The sequence below is a fragment of the Myxocyprinus asiaticus genome, chromosome 32 (assembly GCF_019703515.2).
Source record: "Myxocyprinus asiaticus isolate MX2 ecotype Aquarium Trade chromosome 32, UBuf_Myxa_2, whole genome shotgun sequence".
NCBI classification, from domain to species: Eukaryota; Metazoa; Chordata; class Actinopteri; order Cypriniformes; family Catostomidae; genus Myxocyprinus; species Myxocyprinus asiaticus.
In genome coordinates, this window is record NC_059375.1 from 33,547,668 (window position 1) to 33,570,389 (window position 22,722).

The 22,722-nt window shown below is 36.2% G+C and overlaps 1 protein-coding gene across 3 annotated transcripts in view; it reads right to left on the reverse strand.

Moving 5' to 3' along the window:
* bahcc1b (BAH domain and coiled-coil containing 1b) overlaps nt 1-14,070 on the reverse strand; it is a 133,629-nt gene extending 119,559 nt beyond the window's left edge. Inside the window, exons 1-3 of one of the 3 annotated variants that reach the window (XM_051667020.1) lie at nt 12,547-14,070; nt 5,063-5,498; nt 2,516-2,843 (exon numbers count right to left, since the gene is read on the reverse strand). In XM_051667020.1, coding sequence (XP_051522980.1) covers nt 2,516-2,687 — 172 coding nt within the window. In that variant the 5' untranslated portion in view covers nt 2,688-2,843; nt 5,063-5,498; nt 12,547-14,070. The remainder of the gene's footprint in view (nt 1-2,515; nt 2,844-5,062; nt 5,499-12,546) is intronic. The other 2 variants (XM_051667021.1, XM_051667022.1) reach the window with 2 other exon arrangements.
* Between the last annotated feature and the right edge of the window lie 8,652 nt (nt 14,071-22,722).

Here is a 22,722-nt window from a genome sequence, read left to right on the forward strand (position 1 = left end):
GCCTTTTTCCTCTCTTATTTCTCTTAATTATTTTATTATCTTACATTAAATTATTTATTTGTTTTGGTTGATTTATAGTAGACAACAAAACTCTTAGATGAGGATATTTCAGGTCAAATGATAAAAGGTCAGTACAATACCTTTCCAGATGGGTTTGATCATTTAAACAGAAGAAACAGGATGAAAAAAAAAACGCATTTATAAAAATGGGATGGAAAAATATGCAACAATATCTGCTAAAAAGTCACATTCCATTTAGACTAAAAATGGCAAGATCTAAAACAATATATGTACATTTTTCCTAGTATATTATTGAAAAATAATAGACACAGTATAATCTTATACTACCTATTCTGTATGAACAAAAAAGACACCTGTGTTGATTAAAAAAAACCACAGTGGAAGAACAAGAAATTGATACGCGCAGGCATACAGTCTCACAAACACACACACATACCAAGTAATGATGCACCTGTATGGCATGAGCTTGCGTCCGCCTTGAGGCAGACGTCACAGACATCTGCTGAGGATATGGAGAAAAAAGAAATATATATATATATATAGAGAGAGAGAGAGGAGAAAAAATGAGATCCTACTTTACACAGTCTCCACGCGCACTACCAGAGCAGCATTTGATGTGCACGAGAGAACAGAGCAACACAACAAAATTCATCAATCTACTGCCAGTGCTGCTTTTACAGTGTACTTAACTCGACGATAGTCGTCGAGTAAAAAAAACACAAAAAAAAAAAAAAAAAAACAATGAACCAGTTCAATACATTAGAAATGAGAAATAAGGGCGGGAAGATGTACATTTACTCTAAAGTAATAATAAATTAGATTGTATGTTATATAGAGTTTCTCTTGTGGATATAGTTATCTTCCTTCGTTCTGGTTTTACAGCTCTGTGTGAGGTAATTGGACGAAGTTATTTGTGAGGGGAACAAATAAAAATTACTTGAAGGTAGTGGGTGAGGGTACAGCAGCAGGAGGCCAGAGAGAAAGACAGCCGCTAACGACCCCGCGCATTGAGCGCGCGCCAGGGACTATCGGGGTCAGCGCGCGCCCTGATAGATCTTGCTCCTGGAAATAATTCAGTCTAGAACACAGCGACCGTTATGCCGCGAATTCGAATTTACTAGAAAATATGTTTGAGTCAAACTACACATTGACCGTTACGCCTCGAAATCAACTTTAATTTGAATTCAGCTGAAATGATAAATAAGAAGGGCAGTTGAGATGTGACATCAAAGTAACGGAATTAAATTAAGTTACTGTTTATAATTGGGGGGATAATCTATAATGTGTGTGTGTGTGTATATATATATATATGTATGTATAAGGAACATTTAAAACATCACCAGGGGAACATGTTAATTTACTCTTTAGAACTATTGAAACTATTGACACATGCTTTAAAACAACACGTCAGCCAAAACATGAAACGCTGATAGCATAATAATCATGCATCTAGCTAAATGTCAACTTCTTAACGCGCAAAAAGCTTTTTTTTTCTTACTTTTTTAATATATATATATATATATATATATACAGAAAAATTTAGACATAGGCTATTATGCCTTTTTTCTATGATTTATAGCAGAAGAAGCTGAAGCATTAAGAGACCGAAGGACGAAGGATTTTCACGTGCATATGTACGAATTTATATCCCATTAATAACCAAAATGCAAAGTGTACCTCTATTCCCAAGGTACTTGGAACGCAGGAGCCACTTGTTAAATCTATTGCATGCACTGTCAAATCATTCGCACTCCGTCACATCACCGCTCAATATAGAAACCGGATTTTCTGGTATTACAGACGCCTCTTTTAACACACACACACACACACACACACACACACACACACACACAAAGCTACTGACCCTAATCTTGGACACTTCTCGGAGTACCACAGCGCACACACAGTCACAAAAGCTTGTGTTATTAACTTAAAGCAGCTGTGGCAGCAAGCCGCTCAAAGATGTACCATAATAATTAACAGAAAAGTGAGACTTTTTACTAGTATAGATACTACAGAAAAACTCAGTTAAGATATTACTTGAATGGGTGCGAAACAAATTAAGAGGGTTAACCAGTTATAAAAGTAGCGTACAGATGATCTCAGAAAAGTTCATAAATAAAAAAACAGTGTGTTCATTTAGTCATCATTAAGGAATAAATATAAACACGTTAAATTGCAGTGATTTTTAATCTACCCAGTTAATGGTTTGGGTCATTTTGCTCTGCTTAAGAAGCGCATTGCTCTAAACTAGAAACGACCAGCCTTTCTGCAGTTAATGTCAGAAATTATATAAATATTCCGTTCAATAGAACGTTATAACTCCGTCAAAACAATTTCTTATTTCCAGAATCCCCTTTGTTTCTCTTTTCAGTTAAAAAGATGTGCATGCCTTAAATGCGCTGTAGTGAAGTTAGGGGGACTTCAAAAGAAACATTCATTTAATTCGGTTGAAAATATGCTTTGGACAGGGGGGCACAAATATAACACTTACCTGAATGTGGAGGCATCGGTATGTGCGAGGCATAATATTTCCCAGGCTGAAAGTGACCGGGATGCTGCACTGTCGTGTGCCCGGTAGAAGTGATCCTCGAGGCGGCTCTGTGAACCAGCGCGCCTCGCTCTGCCAGAAGGTGCGGCGGATGGGCGAAATCCCGGCCTTCCATCTCGATAAGAAAACGTTAAATCCGAAATCCAGAGCAGGAAACCACGAGAACAGAACCGAAAAAGATGTTATAATCCCGTAAAGAATTTCGCCTAGGTCTTGCATTCAGCACAGTTTTGGCTTTGACGGCCAAAAAAGTATGTCCAGGTCATGTTTTCTGCAACACACACACACACACAAATCATAAATTGTAGTTTAAATTACACGAGAGAGTGATGCAAATCCAAAAGATCGTATCATGTTAGTATCCTTCAGATGTGTAATGGTAATCCTTCATTGAAAACACCAAGTGTTATAGTCCATTGCTGTGCCTCTGAATGCTGCCTAAACACAAATTCTTCGCTCTTCTCTCTCATCTCACCACAGCTGAGCGAGCTTGCAGCACACCTCCACATTCACACAGAAGACTCACTGCAGGCTATAGAGCATCCACGGAGAGCTGCCAGTAGTACGCCAATATGGAAAACCAAGGACGTTTTAAGCAAAAAAGGGGAAAACGATTAAGCTAGATCAGCCCTATTCTGTGTTTCACTCAAAGAAATGGCCTACAAAACATTAAGATAATCTACAGTCGTTGGCGTTTGGTATGGCTGTCTCTATTACAAATACTAATTTATTCAAGGCGTCAAACTATAAATGCAATTTATTTGGTGTATTTTAGCCTCTCGTTTTACTTAAACTGCTGCGCTCAACGAATTCAACTAAATGTCTTCCATAGGCTTTTGATATGGGGGTGACAGCACACAAATGATGGAGTATGAAGTCTATATATATCCACCTTGGGCTCTAGCCCTTAAGTCTCCTAAATCACGGATAGCCTAAAAACAAAATTGCACAATCTTATGCTGTTACAGTTTTGTCATTGCAAAGTGGTGCATTGAAAGTGAGAGTTGCATGTGTGTATCATACGGTGTTACTAATGCGTGAGCTTTGTTTCGAAAACGTCCTAATAAGCTTGGTTTTGCAAGCGTATTGCGAGACGTATTGCAAATGTTAAGACGATAGTCTGAAGGTCTGCTCAGTCGACTTTCAAACGCTCGTGCGAATAGTGGCGAACAGTCTCCTTATTACACTAAATCAAAGATAAGGAAACAAAGACATTTTGAACAACTTTGAATATCCAGCTGTGTGCAGCTTTCAATCTATTCGAAATTACAAACTACATGAAAGACATCTAGGTCGTATATCTCTCTAGATATTTGACGTTAATAATGCTGAGTCTCTGTGATGTTTAGCATTGGCGAGTGAGGCCTTCAAATGTTGGAAGTTCCGAGTTTGGGGTGTGAGGTTGGTTGCAGTGCCAAATTGCTGCTGTGGCCCTATTGCTTTCATTAAATATTAAAACTGGAAAAGAGGGATAGGTTGGAGAATAGTGAGTGAATTCACGTGAATCAACATTAGGAAGGCTATGGATACAAACAATAGGCTAATTAAAATAATGCTCTCTAAATCACAAAATGTAGTGCAGTCTTTTGCGCTGACAAAGGACATTTCCAGCAGACATGTATAATTTTTGTGACACCATGAAAAGAAACTGAACAGATATTTTTTTAAAGTTGAAAGTATTTGAAAGCAGCAACCTTACACAAACAACCAAAACTGAACTTTCAGCGTTTATTGGGATCTGAGAGCGATTAGATTTGGCTCGGAGGACGGATGGGATATGAGGAGGAGCGCACAGGGTTCCTAAAGAATGATTTAAGACGTAGGAAATGTCCTTTAAAGCTCTGACAAAGCCAGATAATTGTATGCATTACGGCACTTCAATATAAAATAATTGTTACACAAGTCTATATGATATAAATCTTTGAAAAACTAAAATATGGTCAATGAGCCAACAGTTAAAATTTCATAAATAAATGCCCCATGTCAATTCTGCATGTTAACTGTAAAACAAGTAAAATGCGTAATTTCCTTTGGCATCACATCCACTGCATAGCAGTTTTCAAATTCATGTCAAATGTAGTCTTTGAGAGAATGTGTAATTATGCACACATGTATTTTAACCTTTTCTAGTCAGCAAGATATTTAGGTCTTCGCTTTTATTAGAATTGTGAGCGTCCCTCCTTCATTCCAAATAATAAAAGTAATTTTGAGGTCATTCAGTCTTGCACAAATTGTATTATAATTATTATTATTATCATCATCATCATCATCATCATCATCATAATTACTATTGCTCTTAGACAGCAATATAGGCGGATGCAAAAATATATTTCTTTTTGCCCCCCTGTAATACAGCCTCTGTAATTTTCTATAACGCCAGATGTTCTACAAAATAAATAAATGAATAAATAAAAAATAAGAGCAGCTCTTGAAGGCAATTGTTTATTATTACACGCATATAAACGTATACAATATAAACGAATTACTTACTGGTAAGTTATTCCTTGCAAAACAATAAATGGTTTTTAAAAAAACATGATAAAAAAATAGGTAAAAGAGAGCAGATTCAGAATAAAAACATGTGGAAATGGTTACATCCTAGTGTCTGCTGATTGCAGTGCGTATGATGTGCAGAAGTTCGGAGATGCACCGTAGTAGTAAGAGCTTCTGCTGAATCGAGCTCCGTACAAGCAGTCAGAGGCTCTTTCCTGAATCTGCCACTCAATGAGAAGAAGAGGAGGTGACTGGGGGAGCCGTCTCGCCCATTGGTCTAATACCTACATGTCAATAAGCTCGTGCAGCGCGCCCCAGGATAAACAGTGGCTCCGATTGGATGGAACTCTGAGCCAATGGCGTGTCAGCTGGATCAACTAAACAAAACGGCGGGCGCTTTATTTGTGCTTTTCTGTCTGTCTCGCGACGAGCTCTGTGAGAGACACGGGCACGGCCACATGGTTACTTATGAAGCTTTGGAGTGCCATTATTTAAATAACTCAAAACAAAGATAGAAAGTTCGACCCACATTAAGACAATCGGAAATGTAAACTGGAAACACTTTACAATAAGGTTCCATTCCTTAACATTAGTTAATGCATTAAATATCATGAACAAACAATTAACGGTATATTTTAACATAATTTATGAATATTTGTTAATCTTAGTTCAAATACAATTGTTTAATGTTAGTTCATAGTGCATTAACTAATGTTAACATATGCAACATTTGATATTTAAAAAAAAGTTATTATATGTTGAAATTAACATTAACTAAGTTTAATAATCTTAATATGTACTTAATACTTATACTTAATAAGTACTGTTCATTGTTAGTAACAACTAATGTTGTTAAGTTGTTAACAAATGGAACCTTACTGTAAAGTGTTACCGGTAAACTTATATCCAGACATGACTAATCACACATATTATTTTTATAATAATTTTATATATACACAAATTGATACACCAGTTGATACAATATTGATTATATGTGATAACAGATTAAATGACAAATACATTACGTCTATAATAAATAATAATAATAAATAAAAAAAAATCAACAAAAAAGGCCAATGAACTCAACAATGATCTCATCAGCCAAAAGTAAGATATGAAATCCCTAGGTTTTTAACCGAATTTTGAATAAAACCATGTAAATCAACTTAATGTAATTGCAGATTGCACATTAGGTTTAACGTATTGAGAAAAACAGCACTAGTGAAAATAACCATTTTCACCGAGAACACATCAGGATTGGAGTCGTGTGAAGTCCAAGCTCCGGTTCCAAACAAAGAGTTAAAAACCTGGGCCTCGTTCTGAAAACGGCTTGATTGGTTGGCGTGTTGCCAGAGCGCTGTCAATCATCGAATGTAAACAAGGCTCTGATTGGCTGCTGTCCAGTCCGCACTGGGCTGCCTGAAAAAAGCAATTACTGGCCTTGCGGTTTCAAGGCGGCCCAGAACTGAATGATGAAGGAGATAAGGAGCGGCGGTTTCAAGGCCTCCCCTAGGCGAACCTCGTTGGCCCCAAAGCTAAAGGAGAGTCAAGAGTGACTTAATCAAAGGGAATGCGTTAAAAAGGGGAAAATTACATGTTGTATTAAATTTAAAGTATAGATTCTCGGATTAATATCGTTTAATTCAACAGCAACATGTTAATACGAAAACACGGAAACTAATAGACTCAATCGGGAGACGGCTGGAAATTAAGGCAAAAGCGACCAAAACAAGTGTACGTATTGAAGATTTATTTACGGTGAATTTTAAAAACTTTTCGGTTTTGTTTGTCATGACTGCGACTTATAGTGTTGTTTAGATTATATTTATTAACAGTAAGCCGTCAAGACCGGTTAAACAAAAACTAACAATTATTCGCAAATACGGAAATACGTACACGCTATTCATTTCTTCCGTACAAAAGCTATTCGGCAAAACCTGGGTGAGTGAACAAACTGAAAAAATATTATTAGTAGTAGTTGTAGTAGCCTAGTAGTAGTAGTAGTAGTAGCCTAGTAGTAGTAGCAGTAGTGTAATGTTTATCATTTCATATTTTTGTTTTTATGATAAAATAAAAAATGATATTTTGCCGATCACACGATGTTATTGTGTTTTTTATATATATTTAAACACATGGATGAATATGCTTATCCTCTTTGGGTTTCTCTACAGAGCCAGTTAATGTCCTCTCTCTTTGTTATGTCTTTAACTTCAACCAATGACGCTTTCATCCACCATTAGAAAAATAGGCCATTGGAAGAACCGTAATTTCATACGTGAACAATACATTGTTACCACTGTCCCATTGCAACAACATGAGTTTTCTTGTGTCTGTAAGCAAAAATTATTTATTTATTTATTTATTTAAAACACACCACTAAAATATTACAATATAGTAATATAAACAATACAAAAATACAATTACATCTATTTTAAAATGTATTTATAGATTTAGGTAAAAAACTGCTCTAGTTATATAAACTGATCTCGGCCAGCCAATATCTAGCCTATACTGTAGGCTTTTTCTTTGTATACTTTACATATAGGCCTAAAAAAAAGACTGAACTTTGCCAATTTTCTTAGAGCTACATTAATAGAAAAATGCTAAAGTTTTTTAGTAAAATGATAAAGACACAAAGTTATCAATCAATAATTAACAATCCAATAAATCATTCAATTAATAAATACATTTTTGCTTATGATCCTGTAGTTCTGGGGTTTGTTTCAGAAGAAATAAAACCGTCGAGATGAAAAGAGAGAGAAAGCGAAATAATGATAGTCCAGAAAAATTAGCCACTGTGAATCATATTCAAGAGAAAAGCAATCTTGGCCTCAGAAGTATGAAAATATGTTCAAACGACCTATAAGCAGAAGCTCTTAATATGACAAAGTATCCATTCCTTGTGTTAACCATCACTACAGTAAATTGTTATAGAGGGGTTGATTTGCCCTACCACTGACCCTCATGTCTAAAAAAATTAAAAATAATAATAATAATAAAATATGCTGCCTGGAAGAAAAGCAATAAAGAATTATGTTCTGCAAGAGGTGCAGCGCTTTAAGCAGATATCGGCACTTAATTTATTTAGTGACAAGAAAGACCCTTTTATTTGGGGGGTTTTATTGGTACGCAACTTGAAAGCTGGGGGGGGGGTATTTTAGTGGTGTACGAAAAACACACACGAGCAGCCCATGCAAACACACATTTACACACAAGCAAAGACAGTCCCGATCTCTTTCGCATTCATGCTCGTACAAACATACACACACACACACACACATATATATATATATATATATATATATATATACATATATATACTGTATATATACTGTATATATATGTATGTATATATATATATATATATATATATATATATATATACACACACACACACACACACACACACACACAACATATATTTGTGCACTTTACCATAAAGTCTGCGTCCCCCTTCTGTTACATACATACACACACAATCTCCTTCTCTCCCCACGCGCGCACTTACATTCTTTCTCTTTTTTCTTTTTCACACACACACACACACACACACACACACACACACACACACACACACACAGTCCATGTGCCAGCGCGAGCTGCCCTACTGTGGGACGCGGGGATAATTAATGCGGAGTGACTGATTGCTCTCGAAACAGACCAGTCCCGCGAACGGCATTGTCCGTGATCAATGAAGCGTCTCTGATTGACACTTTCCCTCCATCTTCAAGCCACATTCAAACTACCGGAACGGGGCGTTTGTCAACAGCGTATAGGCCAAGGGTGCGCCAAGACCCAGTTATTGTCAGGCCGAAGTTGCACACCAGTTTTAGACAGTGCGAGATCCCCGCGGTCTGCCTTTGGCAAAAGAATAATCCAGACAGGACACCTACATTCAGAGACCACTCTTATGACAATGTGTTTAACGGTGCTTACATGTGCCTGCATGTCCATGTAGGTTAGGGGATTTTATGTGCACGTCTGCTGAATGAATCATTGTGACAATGCACTCCATAGCTGGTGACGAGGATGGAGCATGTTCAGTCAAGACGTTCATTTTGATCACTGACTAATAATACGGGTTCTAGCACAGACATCAAGTGCAGGTCTTCTCGGAAAGATGCACGAGAAACAAATTATAGCCATTGTATTAAACAACCAAAATCACATTATGGTTATTATTTATAATAATGATGATGATAATAATAATAATAATAATTTGTATCATAATACATCAGCGATGATTGCATCATTTTACACGAACGTGTACACTTACACCAATAACCCAAAATATTTTCATTCACTGTGTGCAAGACATACGTAAGTTTATTCTTAACAGGACATCACTGAGAACATAAAGAGCACAGTTTCTTTATTGAGTAACCACACAAACAGAAGACTAAAATGCGTCTTAACCCCGCTACACAATCGAAATTAGGATGGTAGGCTATTTGGTGACCCCCTATTCTCATAGAGATGGTGGAGAAGCTATTGTATTTGATATCCCAAATAAAGGTCTTTGAGACCATATCTGGACCCACTTTGAACGTTTTGCAAGTCCCAGAATTGCTAAACTTATAATAAACTTGTGAAATTATTTGGAAACTGTCGGGCAAGTTGTATGTTGGCTCTCACAGCACTTATCAACGCCCCGTGCTTTACAGGAAACACTGGGACATGTAGCTACACACAGAGCCTGGACAAACGAAGGCCCAAAGTGCGAATGCATGTTATATGTGTAGATTGCACATATTTGAATTAGGGGCTTGCATTTAAAACACTCCTGATTATAAATATGTAAGTTATTTAAAAAAGACGTCACTCGTGTATGGCCAAAAATTTGCAAGCCAGGGCAGTGAAGGGCTATAAAATAATGTCCTGAAGAGAATTAAACTGGTATTGCAAACTCGCGATAGGCCAGTGTATTTTATCTATTTTATATGAGGAGTTAATGATAGACAGTTGTTTGCACCGTCACTTGCACTTGCATCGTGGCTTGCTGTCGACTTCCAACAGATGTCCAAACTCGATATGAAACGTTGTACAATCATAGGCTATGTTACAATGTAAATGAAGCTAGAAGGTGAGAACGTGTCTATCAGTCCTATACGTAGTGTAAGGTGGTACAGGCTCAGGGATAAATTCTGAATGATCAAAACTCAACTCCCAGTAAGGTTTATAAATTCCAGGGAATTGCGTTATCGATAGATAAAAAATAAATAAATAAATAAAAAAGCCCATCTGTGTCCAATTAAGGAAAGTACTGCTCAACCCCCATAAATGGCACAAACCTACCTCATTACGACCTGTTTTATTGTAAAAGCTAGAAGTCAAACTACAGAGAGGTAAATAAGGGTAACAAAATACCAAAAAGACGTGGATTTAATTTTAAAACTAAACAAGAAACTTTCAGCCATTACCTTATGAACCTTCAGAGGGGAACTGGCAAACCTAACATGAAAGAGTGAAAGAAAGGCCATATTATGATGTCAATAAACTCTAGACTACATAGGGTACGCGGCATTCATATTTCCAGTTTAACCCCTCCAAGGTTGTGGTGACTGGAAAAAAAATGTATCATGTATATATATAGACATACATGTACATGTGTGTGTGTGCAACTTTTATGCTTCATTTTATTATAGGCCCTATGAACAGATTCTTGACTGACCCATTTGTAATAAAAAGAAACTGACAGCTGCCCCCAATAGTGCTTCAATAATGAGATTGTCTTATAAATACCTCCATTTAAATTCTGTAATAATTCCCAAAATGTGTCCCGTTAAAGCTGTATCTCCCAAATTTAACATGACTAAAGAAATTGAATGTTAATCGGATGAATGGTCTAATTAGTCGTAACAACATGCCACTAGAAAATTAGTGACTGGTATTATTAATTCCTATTTCAAGTCATTTTGATTCGCATTGTGACGTTGTTCAAGATTTGAGATTTTAAGGAAATGTTATAGAAGTATGCCTATCCACACACAAGGGAGTGACCGTGAGTGGTTATAGCCTAACAAAAATTTACAACAGAATCAAAAAGAAACTATTAAAACAACAATTAAATGTATTGTTTGAAAGCTTAAGAGGTCCGGTAACACAGTATGCTTTTTACAGCGTTTTCAAAACTGCTTGTATTACTCTTAGATAATGAACCTGTATTTAATGATTCATATTAATCCTTAAAGGGATAGCAATCCTAAAAGTTAAAGGATTGTCAGTGGCCCTCTTGACAAGAGACACGGTGCTGTCTGGATCGGAGTGTTGAATGCCGTGTATATAGAGTATACTATATGCTTGTATAACCGCCTCGTGGGTGTCAGATCTTCAGAGTTCCTCTCACGGGTATGAAACACGTTGTTATCAATCAGCGACACAAGTACATAGACGGTTCAGTGTCCCTCCGTGAAAGCTTTGGCCCTTGATAGATGTTGATTTATGGGCCCAAATAGAACCGATGCCGAGTTCAATTTGATTGTATAATATATATATATATATATATATATATATATATATATATATATATATATATATATATATATATATATATATATATATTATTGTATATAAGTGTATTTCAAATCAAATTAAATCATCTACCATACTTGTCAGTAATGTTTTGACCTTGTGACCTAGTACCCGTGATGAGCAAAGCAATAATACAAACGACTATACTGGAATGGATTCTTTACCTAATGAATGAATGAACGACGATAGAAGAGAAGTACAGGCCTATGTTTAAATTCTGTACATTGGTCACAGACATAACATTTCTTTTATACCCAAAGTGTTCACTGACCCTGAAATAGTTTTTAAAAATATCCAGACTTAGCCGAGTACAGAGACTTTACATCATTATTTCAATTTATTAAGTTAAACACAAAGTTAAATTCAATTATATTTAATCAAATTGAATTTAATTTATATGAATTGGAAAAACCTGGATTTGATGCAAAGATGTGGATTTGAGAGTTCAGCGCAAACAATGAAAAAGTCTGAACAATCAAATATCCGGTCAAAAAGCCCTCACACACGTTAGACAGAATGGCTTGTTTTCATGTATTTGTACCCCCCCAAAACAGTAATAAAACTTTTGAGATGTAACACAGTAGTTTCTATGAAAAATTCCCAAATCAAATGTACATGCGAATATATTGTTTTAGCTTTGAAACGAGTTCAATGCAATGTAAAACCCGTTATAGTAATAGGCATCACTGCTCACAGATTTGCAATAAACGTCATCTTTTCACTGACTGCTTATATCTTTGGTCGAACGGTGTGAATATGACATGAAAAGCGTGTTTTGCGAACAACAACCTTGTATGAAGGCACGATCAATTTTGGTGATTCATACATCTTCTTTCATACATAAAGCACACAAACAAACGAGTAAACATGTCTAACACGTTCTTCTCAATACTTCTACAAATGTATTTGGTGGTTGCAATAAATCAAAATCAGATGAGAAGAAAACCTACCTATAAAAATGGTAGACCATCGGGACAGCAAATATTTTTTGAGCAAGGAGTAGTTATTGATTTATGCAAAAATGGAAAAAATGCGGCACTGCTCTGGATTCAAACCTTTGATATAGAAAAATCCCTCTGAAAAAACACTTCCTCGTGTAGAGCCTTCAATCCTAAAAAAAAAACTAAAAAAATAAAATCCTAACAGCTCTTGAAAAAAAAAAAAAAAAAAAAAAAAAGGAAAAATAGAGGTTATTTAATTTATCATGAGTACTTAACCATAATCTAGTCCGGTATAAACTCCTTAAACCCTTCCGACTAAATGCTGTATAAAAGATGACTTGGTTTCTGGCTTCTGCTACAGTGTAGAAGATCTATCTGAACGTACGGAGCAAATCCGTCCGAATAGAGCCAACTGCCTCCTCGAGCCTCAATAATCACAAATTTATGGCTGGATGACGCGTCCTCTTCTCCCACAATGGAGCTCAGTGACATTAAACAGAAAATTGATGGATAGACGAACGAAATTTAATCTGCTTTCATATCCAGACCATTGCATTTTGCTTCATTTAATTAGGGGAGGGGGCACGTGTGTCGTGAGCATACCCCAACTCTTTAACACAACTTAACTATTCTACTTTTGTTGCATGTTTGCTCTAAACTTGTTTGCTAGGAAAAGACCAGAGGAAAAGCGAACCCCTTCCCTCCTCTGTGTCGTGGAGACCTTGTATTCACTAAATCTGATCTTCTCTACCATATTGGACTTTTCCCCATTGTATTTAGAAACAACACACTTTAATCAAACCAAAGTACACTTTTGGTTACTTCACGAAAATAAAAGGCACCGCGAGTGGATCGCAACCCCTGCGATTTTAACGCATCGACGCGACTAAACACATTTTTCATGTTTTAAGCCGATGACTGCTTGTGACGATTTTGTTTCGTAATGTACATTTGTGTAAACTGATGCATTCGTTGTTCTGATACAATGTTGCAATTGAACCACACGCACGCTATAGCCTACAGTACGTTCGTTAAATACAATGTGCATGTAGAGAGGTGGTAAGATCAGTTGCAAAAACACCACAAACACACATTCGCTTCGATAGATTGTTTACTTAAACAGCTACAGATTTACCTTGAAGAAACTCGGGCAATCCATTACAAAATACATATGTCCTGAAAGAAAAACAATGCCCGACTCTTATAAACAAGTTAGAACAAAATATCTATGTTTTTACATCCAAAATGGGATATTTGCCTGGAAAGCGAGGCGTATTTCCCTCTCATCCCTGGAGCAAAAACTTGCCCCCACCCCTACCTTTAAGGTCATCGCCCCGGGAACGGTGACGTCAGACACTTAACGCTTTCAGTCCCGTGAGCATTGCACGAGAGAAACCTTTTTACTAGAGATGCAGGCAAGGCTTTAGCTTTAAACAAATATATTGATACAATGTTACCTGTCATGCACTTAAAAGTAAAAAGGTAAACAAACGAAAGAGGAAAAATATGCTACTAAAAAGGCCAGCATTTTAATGCTTAAAGGGATAGTTCACCCAAAAATGAAAATTCTTTCATCATTTACTCACCCTCATGCCATCCCAGATGTGTATTACTTTCTTTCTTCTGCAGAACACAAACGAAGATTTTTAGAAGAATATCTCAGCTCTGTTGGTCCTTTCAATGCAAGTGAATGGTGGCCAGAAATCTGAAGGTCCAAAAAAGCAGATAAAAGCAGCATAAAATTAATCCATTAGACTCCAGAGGTTAAATATCTTTAAAAGTGTTACGATAGATGTGGGTAAGAAACAGATCAATATTTGAGTCCTTTTTTACTATAAATATCCACTTTCACTTTCAGATGAGTAAGTGAAACTAAACAGGTGCCACAATTGACTTTCAGATGTGAAAGTGTAGATTTATAGTAAAAAGCTGACTTAAATATTGATCTGTTTCTCACCCACAATTATAACACTTTTGAATATATGGATTTAACCACTGGAGTCATATTGATTCGTTATATCTACTTTTTGGATCTTCGGATTTCTGCCCACCATTCACTTGCATTGAAAGGACCAATAGAGCTGAGATATTCTTCTAAAAATCTTCATTTGTGTTCAGCAGAAGAAAGAAAGTCATACACATCTGAGGGTAAGTAAACAATGAGAACATTTTCATTTTTGGGTGAACTATCCCTTTAAGGCAGAGCATAATTCTTGCATTATTAGCAAACTTAAAGGTAAAGTATTATTGGTATTTGTGAAATTAATTACTTGCTTTGTATTACCAGCTTTGGGAGTGAACACATGTTCAAAAGAAGTCCAATAATAGCTCCCAGGCAAAAACTTGCCCATGCACTCGTTAAGTTGGTGGAAGTGCAGAAAGGTGCTGAATTTAATAGTTTTAATCATTACAGTTGTCATAGCTTATTTATCAGATGTGAACCTCAGTGAGTGGGCCTGCACCAAAGGAACTCATCAGGGGCTATCTGCTAGCATTCATATGTGTGCACACCCATAATAAACAGTCAAAAGCGTCTAACTTCATACAACAGTGACTTGACATAATATACACACACCACATCTATAAATATTAAGATATGCGACTTATATAGATGGTTTCAAAAGGAATCAATCAGGGGATGACTAGAAAAGTTAGTTGCACTATTTCATAGACAAAAACTCATTACCCTCCATGACCCTGACTGTGTCATTAAAAACAATCACTAGCATGCCTGCAATACCACTTGCTTGAGTGGTGAATTTTCTTAAAGACTGTGTGTTTTGGGCACTTCCATGTTTGTTGCCTAAACATACGTGAACGTAAAGGAGAAGGAAAGAAGCATGAAATAATTAACACTATTGTCTGTGCTAAGCAAGCTTAGGGTAGCTAAGGGAATACTAAAATGGTAGAGTCAAATATCTCCATATTCATGAATGCATGAATGATAGAATCGTGTTACAAACTCTTGACCCTCTTTCCAAGTCTTATTGGATTGATGTGTGTGTGTGTGTGTGTGTGTGTGTGTGTGTGTGTGTGTACTGTAATTAAAATTGCAGTGTGACATAAAACTTAAAATCCATGCTCCATATTTGTCTCATAGTGTAATGAGAGATTCCTGGGAGAATAACTGTATCAACTGAAGTGTCAGACGATGCAAATATGTGACTGATATTAGAATGCTTTAATGCACATGCTCCATCTATTTCATTCAATTGTAATGTAATCTAATCAGTCGCTCCATACAAAGATTTTTTTTTTTTTTTTTGCTCTCCCCTCATACATTACATATTTGAAACAATGTATAATTCTTTTTTAAATGTAATTTAATGCAGTAATTTCATAGGAGAACAAATTTTCTTGGCCTTTTCAATAGTCATTCAGCCTCTCCAGCCCAGCACAAACTTAGTCATTTGTCCTATGTTGTGGCTTTAAGACTAAAAGCTAAAAAATTATGGAAAGCTGCAGATGACCATAAATACATATAGTGTATCTATGTAACTGATATATGTACTGTATATTTTCAGACCAGATGCATTCATCCCCTGATTTGACACATTTAAAATGAAAGTTAATTAAAATGTTCTCGTCATTTACTCACCCTCTCATGTCATCTCACATGTGTACGACTTTCTTTCTTCAGCAGAACACAAAGAAAGATTTTTAGAAGAATATTTCTGCTCTGTAGGTCCTTACAATGCAAGTGAATGGTGACCAGAACATTGTAGCTCCAAAAAGCACATAAAGGAAACATATCCATATGACTTCAGTGGTTAAATCTACATCTTCAGAAGCGATATGACAAATAAAAAGTTAAGTCCTTTTTTTAATCTAAATCTCTACTTTCACTTTCAAATCCAAAAGTGAAATTGGAGATTTATTTGGAAAAAAGGACTTAAATATTGTTCTGTTTCTCACCCACACCTATCATATCGCTACTGAAGATATGGATTTAACCACTGGAGTAATATGGATTACTTTTTTGTTTCCTTTGAGTGATTTCTGGAGCTACAAAGGTCTGGCCACCATTCACTTGCTTTGTAAAGACCTACAGAGCAGATATATTCTTCTAAAAATCTTTGTTTGTGTTCTGCTGAAGAAAAAGTGTCATACACATCTGAGATTACATGAGGGTGAGCATGAGGATTTTCATTTTTGGGTGAACTGTCCCTTTAAACTATCATTCTAGCTCCACTATATTATGGACTGGGGAAAAGGTTGATAACAATAAACAGGGTTTAGCTGGGGTCATTATTTTATCTTCAGATCAGCGCTTCAATGCATACACATGAATTAAAGCATTAGATGGCGTAGTATGGAGAGAGTTGAGGCATTCCATTTATCTTTTTTTCAGGTTTTTCAAATAAGCTCTTTATTGCAGCTGTTAAATACAGCAGCTGGGAGAGAGAGATACAAGGACAGTATTGTGACTCCTGCTTTGTATCTGACGCATTTGCTTTTTGCCCTGGCAGTTAAAAAAGTTCCCTCACCACATCTGTAGCGCCATCACGTGGCAGGGCAAGCAGCTTATGTGACCCCTGAAGCCATAGTTGTTGTTGGGAAGAAGAAAGACAGTTTGTGAGGGCATCAGAACCCAGCTGCAGGGTTGAGGAGTGCCACAGTCATCAAGTGATGGGACTGCTCACCCAACAATGAAGCATCTCTTTTACTCTCTCTCCCCAATGTCCCTCGTTCTTTTATTTTTCAAATTCTGTTGCCTTTTATCAGTCTCTATCTCCAGGCTTTGGGTATCACTTTCTTTTTTAAAGATGCGCCGAGAACGAGACGACCCTGTGTTCACCCTATGATATGCACCAAGCTCCCAAGACCACTGCGAATTTGATTTTGTGAGAAGAATGAATAACCGACTCTGTCGGGCACAAAATGGATGGGAACAAGAAAAAGAATGAGAGAAGCAGGGACATATAAAGAGATTCTGTGGGCCAGCAGACCTCCTGATCTGTTTGTTTAAAGACATTTATATCGCATCCAAATTTTGAATTATCTGTACTAATGCTTGCAAACACCACTTCCCCAATCAGATACCAAAAGACAAGAAAAAGAAAGTAAACCTGATCTTCCTGTCAAGGTTGTTAGAAGTGTGCATATTTTAAACACCACTTTAAACATCCAAATGGGTTTAACATGTGCATTAAACAGCATGGCTAAGGTATGTAGTAATTTTTTATATTTAACTAAACAAGAACATGATTATTAAGTATATCCAATACAGAGATAATTATTCGTGCTGTACTTCTTTTGTCTTCTGCAACAGGTGGCCTCTTCTTTAGATCAGTTCCAAATCCTGTTGGCTCTTTTATCACTGGACTGCAAGAACATAAGTGATATTTCATAGGGAAGGCTTAAAGGGTACCCAGACATTGGGTTTTACAAGCTACATGAGCAAACGCCCCCCTTGGCAAAAGGCAATAGTGCTGTTATATGCACACACACATATACACTCAATCACACACAAACACACAAACACACACACACACACACCATATCCTGATAATGTTAGCTGAAAATAAATTGTAGTACCCCCCTGGTAATGTCCAAGTCGTGCTGAAGACCAGGACACAATTTACACACATTACACATGTATACACACACTTCTTTGCCAATTTTTCCTTAATAAATATCAAACCTTGTTTCTACAAGTTTTAGCACATATGTAACAATGTAGTCTAAAACATTACACAAAATACAGAGTGCAAAGGAAATTGATCTATTTTTTAAAATGGTAAATTGTACCAATAAAAGTCAAACAATGATTTACTAATAAGATTTCTGCATTTTTAGTACAGATTTAAAAGTCTCTAAAAACATATCGCGTTCAAAAATGGATCTACTGTCTGATCCTAAAACTTCAAATTAAATCCAAAATACCTCCCCATTCCCCTCTCTGCACGCGCTGCTGTGTTCTTTATAGCTTTTAAATGGGTCTCCTTACAGACCACCACAGGAGGTCTGCAGCTAGCTCAGGGGTAAATGACAACCATGTTGTGTTTATCAGAGTTAACATTGTAGATTCAATCCATAATTCCAAACCTTACTGGCAATTTATTGCACTGTAATGCTAACATGAAGAAATCGCTTAAAAACACCAGTACAATTTTAAAGAAATCTAAATGAAAATGTAGCATTACTCCATACATAAGACAGACAGACAGACAGATAGACAGATAGACAGATAGATAGATAGATAGATAGATAGATAGACAGATAGATAGATAGATAGACAGATAGATAGATAGACAGATAGACAGATAGACAGATAGACAGATAGATAGATAGATAGATAGATAGATAGATAGATAGATAGATAGATAGACAGATAGATAGATAGATGTGAAAGCTATACCAATATCACTACCAGTGCAGGGACACCCTGCCAATTCAACTCGACTGTCTAAAGTGGTAGTAATTCGCACACACATTCAGGGGGTGCACCAAATGTGCGTCAAATTATCAATTGTCGTGTAGCTGGTGACAGGCGGACTACGAGAAAGGCAGATCAACCCGAAAGTCGAGTAATCACCCCTCTACGGAGTTATCCATTAATTCAGGGTTAAAGTCTATTTGCATTTAGACAAAGAGAGATCGTCCATCCATCACCGAGTCGAGGGTAGGAAGGAGGGGTAAAATAGTTCTCTTGCAAATAAATCCGTTGCCCTCCGGGGTGCGTTTACATAGGTGTGAACTGCGACTGTTGGAAAGCCTAAAGTAATTCACTTGAAATGCGAAACCCCAACTCACAATACTTCTCAAATAGCCACGCCTCGGCATTTTTACTATACTTTTATTAATAGCATTAACAAGCATTATTGCAGTTTAATATTCATAACAGATATTGTTCAAACAACTAATTAAAAATTTAATTGTATTAATATATTCTCATATATAGGCCTATTCCTATTTGCTATGATTTCTTGAACTTTCAAATGTAACGCACATTTGATAGCATTCCAGAGATCATAGTGACTTCAGTTATTATAAGGCGTTAACGATGTTTTGGAATTATTGGCCGGTTTTTTCACAAATCAATACGTTAACCAATGCTTTCCAATAAGTGACCAAGCAGAACATCTGAGGATATTAACCTCCATCATGAGCTCTCTCCATTTGAAGGAGTGTGTCCTCGTGTTTTAAGGTGGATTCGACGTTAAGCTCAAAGACAATCTTCTTTGAAACGAAAATAGAAGCGTGCCGAGTTTAAATTCTGCTGTCACAATTCAATCGGTTTACATTCTATTTGCGGACAGAACATTATAGTCGCCTTTCCTTCATTTAAAATGTGTATCTATAGCTACACGACCCACCTTGTCCTGTATTCCAGGGCAACCTTTTTATGTTCCGACATTGTGTTTTTATGAGGTCTAAATAAATGTATGGCAAGAGTGGAACGCACATAAACGTGGCAGTTGTTTGCGTCTATCAAGTCTGCCGATCCCCCTTAAATCTGCACTACGTTTGTTGGGAATTCCTTGCAACGATTTTTGCGCGGCTGGCCAAGGGCTCCCTCCCGCAGATCTAGCGGGTTTCCCCTCCCCCTCTACACCTCAGCGTCTGGGTTGGGGAGGGGAGATCCCCTTGGACGACTCTTCTCCAACCCTGCTACCTCAAGGCTCCCGTGAATTTGCGTTAAGTATGGCGCGCCTCCGGTCGTCTTCAAAACCCGCAGTGGAAATGGATGATAGTGCACCTACAGTGGAAGATATGCTTATGGGGATATACAGCACACCCAATGTCTCGCGTTTCTTTGCGAATTCTATGTCGTTGTTGTGGAATACAACAGTGAGGAAGATCGGAGATCAGATCGGAATGTATCGTTCGTCTGGAGCAGAGGGAAGGCTTGCATTTTCTTGGCCAAGAGCTGTTTCAGTTTAAGCTTTCAAAAGCAATAAATGGCTCTTTGCACATCGTGCATGAACGTCATTTTTCGCGTACAGCGCGCTCGCGGTGTTATGGTCTGGACATGTTAAGCAAGCAACAAGCTCACGGATGTCTTGTTTGTGAATGTTTCCAAATAGCAAGACGAGATCAGATAGCACCAAAGCGCTGCTGCGTCATAATGACCAACAAGAGATTGTCGAATTTGGCGCGAGTTTCGAATGTCGCTTTTAGCCTACTTGTTTCCTTCTACTTGAGCTCAGATATTAGTAGCTCAATGATGTTATAAATATAATAGCGCCTATTTGAGATAGCCTATTGGACATTTTTTGTTGCTAAACAAATTCGTCTTTTTCAATGCCGGGAATGTTCAGGAGGTCGGATTGTCATTAAGGTGGGCTAAAATGTTTTATTTTTATTCTTCTTCTAACTTAAATAACAACTATAGACTATTGTCATAAGCACACAAATAAATAAATCGTGGGGTAATCTTTTTTTATTATTATTATTATTTATTTTTATTTTTATTTTATTTTTTGTGGACAATTGTTTGAAATTGTTTGAATTATTTAATGTTGCTAATACACTCAAGCCGTAAGCAAGACAAGTGTTATTTTTTATTTTTATTTTTTGTTCCTTTCATAGCCACGCGTAGTATAACATCTACAGATACATTATTTTATGTAATAATTTAGATACATTAGATTGTATTTGGAATGGATGATCTAAGCTGAATTATTCTGAAACAACGAATAAATGTATTTAAAAAAATAATTTAAACTCAATTGTCTTGTATTCCGATTAGTTTCTGATTAAGGAAACTCGAAATAGAAAAAGAATTTAATAGTTTTTGACAATGTTCAGCGATTTATTTTATATCGCGCATGATTTGCAGTAACATTTATTTATTTAACCTTTGCAATTACACATGTATTCCGGTACAAAATAGTGTAATTGGATGCATGGTTGTAGTTTATTCTTGTCAAACTAAAAAGCCTTTCCTACTATTTTTTTTACATCCTTTTGACCAGCTTAGCGAAAAATAATGAGTCAAATTTTGTCTAATACAGAATAACCACAGAGAGAAAAAATTTTTTTTCTTTCTTTTGAAAAAGATGTAATAAAGAAACTATTGCCTCAAAACAGTAAATAATGCATGTCAACTCCTTGATACATTTCACAGTTCTAGAATGTAAAAATCACACACACATATACACACACATGCATTTTATCTTGTTTCTTTAGTAATCGCGTCCACAAAACTATTTAATGTGAACATTGTGCATGCGTTTAACCATCATTACTACTCAAATATTTTCGAAACAACACACGCAATGTCTCTCTTCTGTTTTTGTCTGTTATCAAAACAAAATAAAAATAAAATCACTGATTAAAAAAATAAAATAAAAAAAAAAAACTTTTGTGGGTGTATTTTTTTTTAACAAGCCTATAAGGAATTCAAACAATGTTTAAATAATATTTACATTTGGTTAGATCGATGATATGAATGGTAACAACAAAAATGATTTTAAGCTTATTTGTGTGTATGTACCGCCAAATTGGGACGCATTTTATGTCTGGCTGTAGTAAGCTATTTACATTTTACAAGAAATATAAAAGCAAATCTAAATCAGCATTGCTATACAGCACCCAGATAATTCAAAGGAATATGCCTCAAATTTAAAGCAAACCTTTGAATTATTTTATTTTGTGTAACTTTTTAATATATATATATATATATATATATATATATATATATATATATATATATATATATATATATATATATATATTATGCTTTCAAGCACGTTTAAATATAATACACATATTTATTTAGTACTATGTCTTATATGTAGACTTCAGCCTGCGTGGAGCCTTTAAGGTTAATATTTTTTACATTAATTATTGTTTGTTATTTTGCGATTAGCCATTACGATTATCAATATAATATTTTATCCCTAAAATCTAGACAAAGAACCGGTTTACCTCGAGTTTTGACTTAACAAAAACAAGAATACACGAATACAATATATTTATTTTCCTCGTTTTCTTCTTTCTGTATAAGTCCCAGAACAATAGACGTAGCCCTGCAGTGAGCCAGTGACGAGTTTTTGAAGTTAATTTAAACTGACTTTGTTTTTTATGAGCATGACGACAGAGATAGTAGCGGTAAAAGTCTATATTTAAAATAAATCAAGACAGTCAATTTAAGGATTTTTGTGGTATCGTGGTTAATAGAACATTGTGATTCCCAATTACTCAATCTTTCTAAAATCTTTCACGTCAGGCCATAGC